The sequence below is a fragment of the Callithrix jacchus genome, chromosome 7, assembly GCF_049354715.1.
Source record: "Callithrix jacchus isolate 240 chromosome 7, calJac240_pri, whole genome shotgun sequence".
Classification (NCBI taxonomy): Eukaryota; Metazoa; Chordata; class Mammalia; order Primates; family Cebidae; genus Callithrix; species Callithrix jacchus.
This window is the reverse complement of record NC_133508.1, coordinates 41308485-41316796: the sequence shown is the minus strand read 5'-3', so window position 1 is coordinate 41316796 and position 8312 is coordinate 41308485. Positions and strand designations below refer to the sequence as shown.

The 8312-nt window shown below is 55.8% G+C and overlaps 1 protein-coding gene across 8 annotated transcripts in view; it reads right to left on the bottom strand.

Annotated features, from left to right (window-relative positions):
• Positions 1-2641: 2641 nt before the first annotated feature.
• PRDM16 (PR/SET domain 16) overlaps positions 2642-8312 on the bottom strand; it is a 355130-nt gene continuing 349459 nt past the window's right edge. For all 8 annotated transcript variants that reach the window (XM_078330119.1, XM_078330124.1, XM_078330122.1 and 5 more), the window contains one exon: positions 2642-7538. In XM_078330119.1, the coding sequence (XP_078186245.1) occupies positions 7404-7538 (135 nt within the window). In that variant the 3' untranslated portion in view covers positions 2642-7403. The remainder of the gene's footprint in view (positions 7539-8312) is intronic.

The window sequence follows — 8312 nt, the reverse complement described above, 5'->3', positions numbered from 1 at the left end:
GGAGCAGGGCCATCCATCAGTTCTGTGATTCACATGATTTTTCCTCCGAGAGCGGAAACGTGTTTCCCAGAGAGAAGCTTTTCAAGCTGTCTCTGGGCCTCAGGCCCCCCAGGGCCAATTCACATCTGACCCACCAGGCTTAAGGTCTCACCTCTGCTTTGTCCATCACCTTGGGAAGGGAAGGAGCCTGGAAACATTGAAATGCCGCCCACCCCGCCCCCCCCACCGCCCCAAGGCACTTCAGAAACTTCCAGTGGTGGTGTTTAGAACATAAAAAGGCTCAAAACCCCAGGCTGGGTGCTGGGATCTTGTTCCGAGGTCAGCCTCTGTGCGTGCCCTTTTGGCCCAGCCAGGAGCTGCTGTTGGGGACCCCAGACTCCTGCTTCCCGTTACCTTCATCAGAGCCTGCTCTGGCCCCTCAGTGGACTTGGGAGGCCCTGGCGATCCCAGAATCCATGCCGAGCAGTGGCTCTCACGGCAAACCACTGAGTCACTCATCCCTTCATTCATTCAGGCCAGCAGCCTTCTCCCAAGCATGGGCCCCAAGCCAGGCTTTGAGGACAGAGAGATGAATCAGGGAGCACCCAGGGGTCCTTACAGCCCCCAAGTCCAGGGCTTGTGCTAGTTTTGGGGGCCACGGGGTCCTCTGTGCGACCTGGGGTCTGAAGGTGCTGGTCTGTGGGGGGCTCAGGGTCCCTGATCCCTTCAGCTGCAGTGGAGGAAGGTGAAATATTTCCCTGCCTGTCAAGAAGCTGCCTGCAGCTACCTCTCCTCATGCATGTGGGAAGGGTAGGTAGGGGCTTTTGTCAGGAAGGGAGCCCAGAGCTCTTGCCGTGAGGAAGAGGCGCTGCCCAGCCCCCTCCCGTGTGGTCCAGCAGGTGGGGAGGATCTGTTGCTAGTGTGGGTCTGGGAGTTCAGGGCTGCCCCCTGGGGGCACGAAGGGGTGAGGGGTGGGGAGTGGGGCAGGGAGGCTTAGGCTGGTGAGATGGGAATAGGCATGGCCAAGGCCGTAGCTGTGGTGGGCTGAAGTGAGCGGGTGTCAGGCATCGTGAATGCCGGTTTTATAATCAGCCTGGGCCACTCTCAGATAGGGTCCCTTGGAAGAAGATGTTCCTGAGAGATGCTCGAGGGCCCACGGTGTTGACTCCGAAGCGAAGCTGTTGACCACATGTGAGTAATGACTGCCTGCCTCCCCAAAACCCCAGCCTGGCCTGTGTTCCAGGCACTGGGGTGTAAGGGAGGGGAGGGGTGGAGGGCACAGTTCCAGAGGCCTGGCTCACCAGAGACATTCAGGAGGGAGCCCAGGAGACATTAGAGGCCCTGTCGGTGGTGGGGGTGGGAGGCCTGGCCAGCCTGGAGGCTGCAGGCCTAGGGACCTTCTGGGTGACATCAGTTAACCTGTGTCAGCAGAGAGCCAGTGGGGACCTGCTTGGGTGAGACAGTTTGGGGCAGTCCTGGCTGGGAGGCCGGGCTTTTGAGGTTTACCCACCCTAGGCTTCCGGGTCAGGGCAGAATTGGGATGGAGGATGGAGCCTCTCCCGGAGGCAGGAGGGCCCCAGGAAGGAATCCAAGGGCACCAGGGGGAGGGGGGAGACCAGAGAAGCCCTGAGGGGTCTGGGTCTGTGCCAGCCCTGGCCTCTGCTCACCCTGCACCGTCAGGCAGCTTCAGGCCGTGTGAAGTGCAGGTGAACACAGCTTCCAGGGAGGCTGGCGGGGTGGGGGCACCCTTAGGAAAGAGTTCCCCAAACCCCAGGCCGTGGGCCAGGACCAGTTCACGGCTTGTGGAGAACCGGGCCACACAGCGTGGGGTGAGCAGTGGGTGAGGGTGCGAAGCCGACACCCGATCCCCATCACCCACCTCACCACCTGAGCTCCACCCCGTCAGATCAGTCGCTGCTGGAGATTCTCATGGGAGCTCGCACCCTGCTGTGAACCGCGCTTGCAAGGGAGCCACCCTCCTTATGAGAATCCAATGCCTGAAGATCTCTCTCTGTCTCCGTCACCCTCAGAGGGGACCGTGTAGATGCAGGAAAACGAGCTCAGGACTCCCACGAATTCCACGCTCTGGTGAGCTGTAGAATTGTTCCGTCATATCCTGTGATGTAATCATTACAGGAATAAAGCACACATTAAATGTGACGCTCCTGAGTCATCCCCAAACCATCCCTCCCCTGGTCTACGGAAAAACGGTCTGCCATGAAACCGGTGCCTGCTGCTGTGGAAGATGGGTTACCCCAGCACTTCTAAGAGGGAAGGCTGCATCCCCAGGAGGCCTGTGGGGTGATCCCTGGGTCCCTGGCACCTGGAGGCGGGGACAGCCGGGGGACACACTGGAGACTGCTGCATCTGGAGGCCGTCCTGCTTTGGGGAGAGACATACCTGCAGGTCACTGTGGTCACTGAAGGGCCATCTAGGGCATCGATGACTTCCTGAGCTTGTTCTTTTCTGGAAAATGGGAATAGCCAGGAGCCTGCCCTGGAGGGTGGAGGGAGCAAAGCTCCCTGGGCATCAGGGCCTGGCCCTGGGACCCCTCAGTCAAGGCCAGAGAGATCCTGGACCTTGGCAAAGCCCCCGCTCGCTCCTCCTCTCCCTTCCACAGGCCTGGGGCCTGTCCCTCAATGAAGCTCTCGGGCACCGAGACTTAGAAAAGCACACGGATTTATTGCATATCAATCTCATGTATAAATTCATTGTAGCATCAGAAAGATTACATTTGGTATACAGGCCTATTCTACAGCATTAACCTCACAATCAGCTTCTCCTAGGCTTCATCTTCAGGAAATGTCTCTACACAAGTACATTTGTCTTTATCACAAGCATCAGAATGAAATTTGCAACATTGTTATTTCAATGATTCCCTACACGTCTCCTCCATCCTTCTCCCACAGCGATTTCCATATTAGCTGGGAACTGCACCTCTTCTGCGTTGGCAGTTCAGGACTCCTAGTCTTGGACGTGGGTCCTAATCACATATTCAGTAAGTGCATCTACGGAATTTTCCTTTTAATAAAAATTTCACCAACAGACACGATAATGACCGCTTAAGCAGGAGTCATGCACGGTTCACTTCTAAACAGAACAGAAGCAATTTACAATCAAGGGGGACACGGGGTGAGCGCCAGTCTCCTTCTCAATGGTCTTTTTTAAACATTATATGAAAACCAGACATTTATATTTGATTTCTTTTTCAACGCTATACAGTTCTAAAAGAAAAAAAAAAAACAAAAACAAAACTAAATCTGTAACGTAACAACGGCAAAAGGTGGCGGGCCGCACAGGCCTGTGACTCTGCCAGGATCCTCTCCATATACCATAAGGGACAACGTCAGTGTGCACACACACGCTTTAAGTTACGGGTTCTGACACCAGGGCTCAGCCCTCGGGCTGAAAGAGCAGAGGCGATGCACGCGGCACCGAAGGCGACTGTTAGAGTGACTTTTGTTCACAAGTAAATTGCACGTTTGGAAACTCAAGCTGCCTTTTATTTATTTTATTTTTTCCAAAAGTGGTAATACGAATCTGTGACAGAAAAGAACAAAACAAACACAACAATGGAATGGAAGGAGCAGAGGAACCCTTCTCGGAAGAACGCAAGAACATTTTCGTCACAGTATCACTCACTGCTACAGAGACACAGTTTCATGGCTTTTGATACCCGGCTGACCTCCACTGGCCAGGAGCAGCTGTGTCCTGGCGTCCCTGGCTGGGAGGGGAGCGTTGCCCTCCCCCACCAGGCTGCAGTGCAGGGGAGCTCTCCTCTCCCTCCCCCAGGACAGCACAGTGAATATAGCTCAGTAGGTTTCAGTCACTTGGGCAGGGGGACGGGGGACAGAGGGGCAGGGAACCACAATCCAGTGCTTCGAGGCTTCGAGTCTAAAACACATGATATGTATTCAGGCAAGTGCTTTGCAGATGCTCACGGGGAAGCGGGAAGGTAGAAGACTCTAGGGCCCTTGCGATTTCCAGGGTCAGACTCAGGGGATGTGGAAGTCTTGGCCAATCAGGGTCTGGATGGGCAGTGGCCTCGTAAAGGAAGGCCTCTGCAGCTGGGCAGTCTTACAGGACACACCATGCCCACCTGTCACTGCTCCACACCCCAGGGCCCCAGGCAGGGTGCAGGGGCTTGCCCCTCTGGGTTGGAGTCAGTGACATCTCGGGTACCACTCGTGAAAGGTCTGCTGGACCCACAGAGGAGCAACCCCACGTGCCCAACCTGGGAATGAAAGCAGGAACGGGGTGGGGACATCGGCTCGCTGAGGGCTGGGGTCTGAGGAGCAGCGGAGGGCAGGGGCAAGGTGGCCTCCTTTGGAATTTCCACTTGGGGGATGGAGGGGCCACAATCCAAGGAGTAAGCATTGGGACAGCATTCAGGTGGAATGGAAGGGCCCTGGGCAGACGTGGCCTGGTGGGACCCCTGGCTTGCAGCCTTGACCCTAGCCACGGACACAGCCGGCTGCCCCGTCACAACCCCGTCCATACCACACAGTCCCATGGTCCCATTACGGTGTGGTGACAGCTGGAGGCCAGCATCTCCGAATTCTCACACCTGGGCCAAGCTCCCTGGCCCTTGCCATCTCCAGGCGCCAATTCTGCTGGGCAGAGCAAAGCCGGGAGTGCGGGGCTCACTGGGCCTGGGGCCACGCTGAGTGTTGGGGCCATGTTTCAGGGTGCACCAGCCCAGGAAGTAAGTGCTCTGTCAGGCGCTCTAAAAACAGGGCCTCCTGAAAATGCCAAGAGCTGGGGCCTGGGGGGCTGATGCTCAGGAGAAATGGCCTGCTATCATTTTCAGGGGGACAAGAATACACGACTGAAGATGTGCAGCCAGGGCTCGGGAAGGGTGGAAGGAAAGAATGCAGAGAGAAGACAGGATGCTTAGGAAGACAGCTGGAAACGGCAGGACGGGATGGGGATCCGGAGAGCAACGGAAGGGCTGCCCCTCCCTGTTCTGCTCCTGCCTAAAAGACGTGCTGAGGGCTCCGTCCGTCCCAACGTCCCACTTCAGAGAGACGGGGCCACATCGCAAAAAAAGCACACACTTTACTCTTTCGCAGAAGAAATCATATAATTTGGGTTTACAGAAATGGGGTGTTTATGTCTGAGGTTGAACTTTTACAAGAACCCCACCTAGATCAAGGGAAAGCGGAGACTCCCACGCGGTACCTGGGGGGTCTGACCCACAGGATGCTGCGGAAACGCATCAGGAGGCTGAGCGGCTGTTTGCAGATCCTGAATCCTTCCCGACACGCCGGCTGGCTCTTCTGCAGGCAGCTGCCCCGCTGCCCTGGGGGGGTCGCCCCAGCCAGCACATGGCCCCAGCGCACGCACAGGTGGGGGTCTCGTGGCCCCAGTGCACACACAGGTGGGGTCTCGTCTTGCCACGTTGTGCAGATCCGGCGTGGGAGGAATCCCTTTCACTGTGATCCGTTGGGTCGAGCTGCCCTCAGGAGCCTCCCCATGACGTCTTCAGTGCCAGCCTGGACCACCCGACACCCACAGAGACGATTGTCTTTTGGCCTGGAGCAGCCAAGACATTTCCTGTCACCCCTGGGGACAGCCTGAGATGTCCACACGTGACACAAAGCCACACCAAGGTGGCACCACTCCCGTCTGTATTTACGCTCTGCTTTAAGGGCAACTCGGGCAATTGTTTTTTCTCTTCTTGTTGGGACACTATCATTATTTTTTCTTCCAAACAATAAAAGAAATAAATAGAACACTTGTCTTAAATGCAAATGCAACTGAAACGCAAATTTAACAAAAACATATGATTGTCTGGTAAACGGCAGCAGTGACAGCAGGATTCGTGGGGGGGACGGGGGTATTTGGCACATTACAAATCGTCCCACTCCCACACAACACACAACCTTAGTACACGGTTTTGGTCCTTCACCAGATACTTATATTAACATTATTTCTTCACAATAAGAATGTCTAATGCCAAAAATACTGTTAAGGAGGAAATAAAATAAGAAAAGAAATGAATTAGAAAAAAATTACAAGTTATATACAGATTAAGGTAAATTCCATCAGGGAAAAAAATTATCATTTGAAATTGGCCCCTATGGGAATAATTTAAAGCCCATCTGAGTGGAGAAGTTTTGTCCGAGAGGGAGGTGGTCGGGCCCCGGGGCTGGGCTGTCTCTGCTCCTTGCGGCAGGTTCCCCCGACGCCCTTCTGCTCTCGAGCCGTGTCTTGCCAAGGACCCGCACGAAGAGCGAAGTGGGGACTGTGTCGTCCATCCAGAGTCTCAGGCACAGGTGCGGCTTGGCAGCCCGGAGTGATCTGCTGGGACTGCCGCTCAGGGCAGCCACGGGGAGGACACTGGAGTGCTGGGGTCAGGTGGGAGGTGAGAGGCCTGGAACGTGGCCAATGCCCTGCCTTCAGAAGACAGCGGTGGGGTCCAGTGTGCAGTGGCTGAGTGAGGCAGGGACAGAGGAGTGAAGGAAGATGGGTGCCTGGCCACACCTCTGCATGGTAGACCGAAGCCAGGGACCCTCGACTTCCCCCAAAAATTTAGGGGTCTTGGGTGGGGGCCAGTGGATTCCTCTGAAGCTCACGTGGTGGCCCTGGCACCGATTCCATGTCACGTGGTGGCAGGCATGCTTTCCATCCCAGCCTCGGGCAGGCCTGCAGCCCAGGGCACCCTGAGACTTCCTCGGCCGTCTGCATGGTTCATGGGCATAGCCCCACGCCCCTTGTTCTGCCTTGGGGTACCCAGTGTCACCTTGGCTTATACAAATAAGGACAGAGATAGAAAATTTCTCCATTATCTACAGTATAAAGAACACACCCAGGCACAGTGCATGTTCCTAGGCAGACTCGGGTTTGCAAATGAGCTCAAATTTCAAAGCAATGCAAAATTACTTTTAAAAAACAATTTGCAAGTCATTTTTTGATTTTTAAAAAATACTGTCTATTTTTAAACCACATGCTTAAATAGACTCTGTAGTCAATACAATTACCAAAAGGGTTATTCTTGTCATTTCATTATAAAAATCACACGAGTGATCTCTTTTGAGCACACCCGTCTATCCATTCCCTTCCGAGGCCCCACGTAGGCACCCGGCCATGGCCGTGGCCACCAGCCGCCAGCTTCTGTCTCAGTGGTACGTCCACCTGCCCACTAGCTGGTTCTTCGATGCAGCTCCGTGGGCTGTCCCTGGATGGCCCCCTGCCACTCAAGTGTTCTCAAGACCAATTCTGGGAGATGGTGAGACTACGTCTGCTTTAGGGACTTTCAGGGTCTGAGTTTCCATTGGAAAAGTCAGAATGAAGCATGGCAGGTGGGGAGGACGCTGAGGAGTGGTCACACACAGGGACAGGGTTCTCCGGGGCCCCGCCCACCTCCGTCCTCCGAGGCTGGTGCCCTCGCTCTGGCTGCTGGCCCTCGGCCGCCCAGCTCGTCAGAGGTGGTTGATGGGGTGAAATGCTCCAGACTCCGACGTAGCTCCTGTGATGTTCAACCAAGCGTCCAGGGAGCCCTGGGAGGGGGTGTGGAGAGGAGTGTCTTCGGAAAGAGACAGCATCATTGCATATGCCTGGTGGGGAGGGATGACACACACACACAGGACAGGCAGGTGAGCATGGGGGCAGGGCTGGCCGTTCCGAACAGGCAGGTAATCGAGGGGGCAGGGCTGGCCGTCTGGGACAGGTGGGGCCTTGCCTCATCTGTTCCCAGCTTCCCGAGGCCCTGGCCTGACTTGACCTCACCCTGGTCCACAGGGGCCAGAGGAAGCAAAAGAGACTAAGAGGCCCAGATTCTTCCCCCAGCCTGGAAGAGGAAGACGTGAGCAGGGGTGACAGCGGGAGGGAGGAGGGCTGCCCCTGCCCCGAGGGATGCCAGGACCCTGGGGTGCTGGTGAGGGGCCTCCTGTGCACACGTGCTTCCTGGACTGCTTGGTGCTCCCCCTCGAAGCCTCCTCTCCTTCCCACCTCTCCCCCTGAAATTTTCACCTGGAGATCAGCAGAAACTACAGACACATGTCTGAGGGGCCCCAGGAATTGGAGTGAACAAGATCCACCCTGCCCGGAGATGCCAGTTTTGGTGACTGTGGGAACACGAAGAGCTGCCTCTCTGTCAGGGATGGGCAGCATTTCTGGGCCAGGGCCATTGTTAGGAAGTACATATGTGTTCCCAGGCGTTAGGCAGTGCAGAGGACATCCTTCTGCCCCAGTTGAAGGGCAGGTGGGGACGGGACCTGGGTAGCATTGTGTGCGGGTTGAGGGCAGGAACCGGGGGAAGCCCAACACTGTCCCACCAGAGTTAACACTCCAGACAGAATTAGTGAAAAGACAAAGACAGACACGCAGAT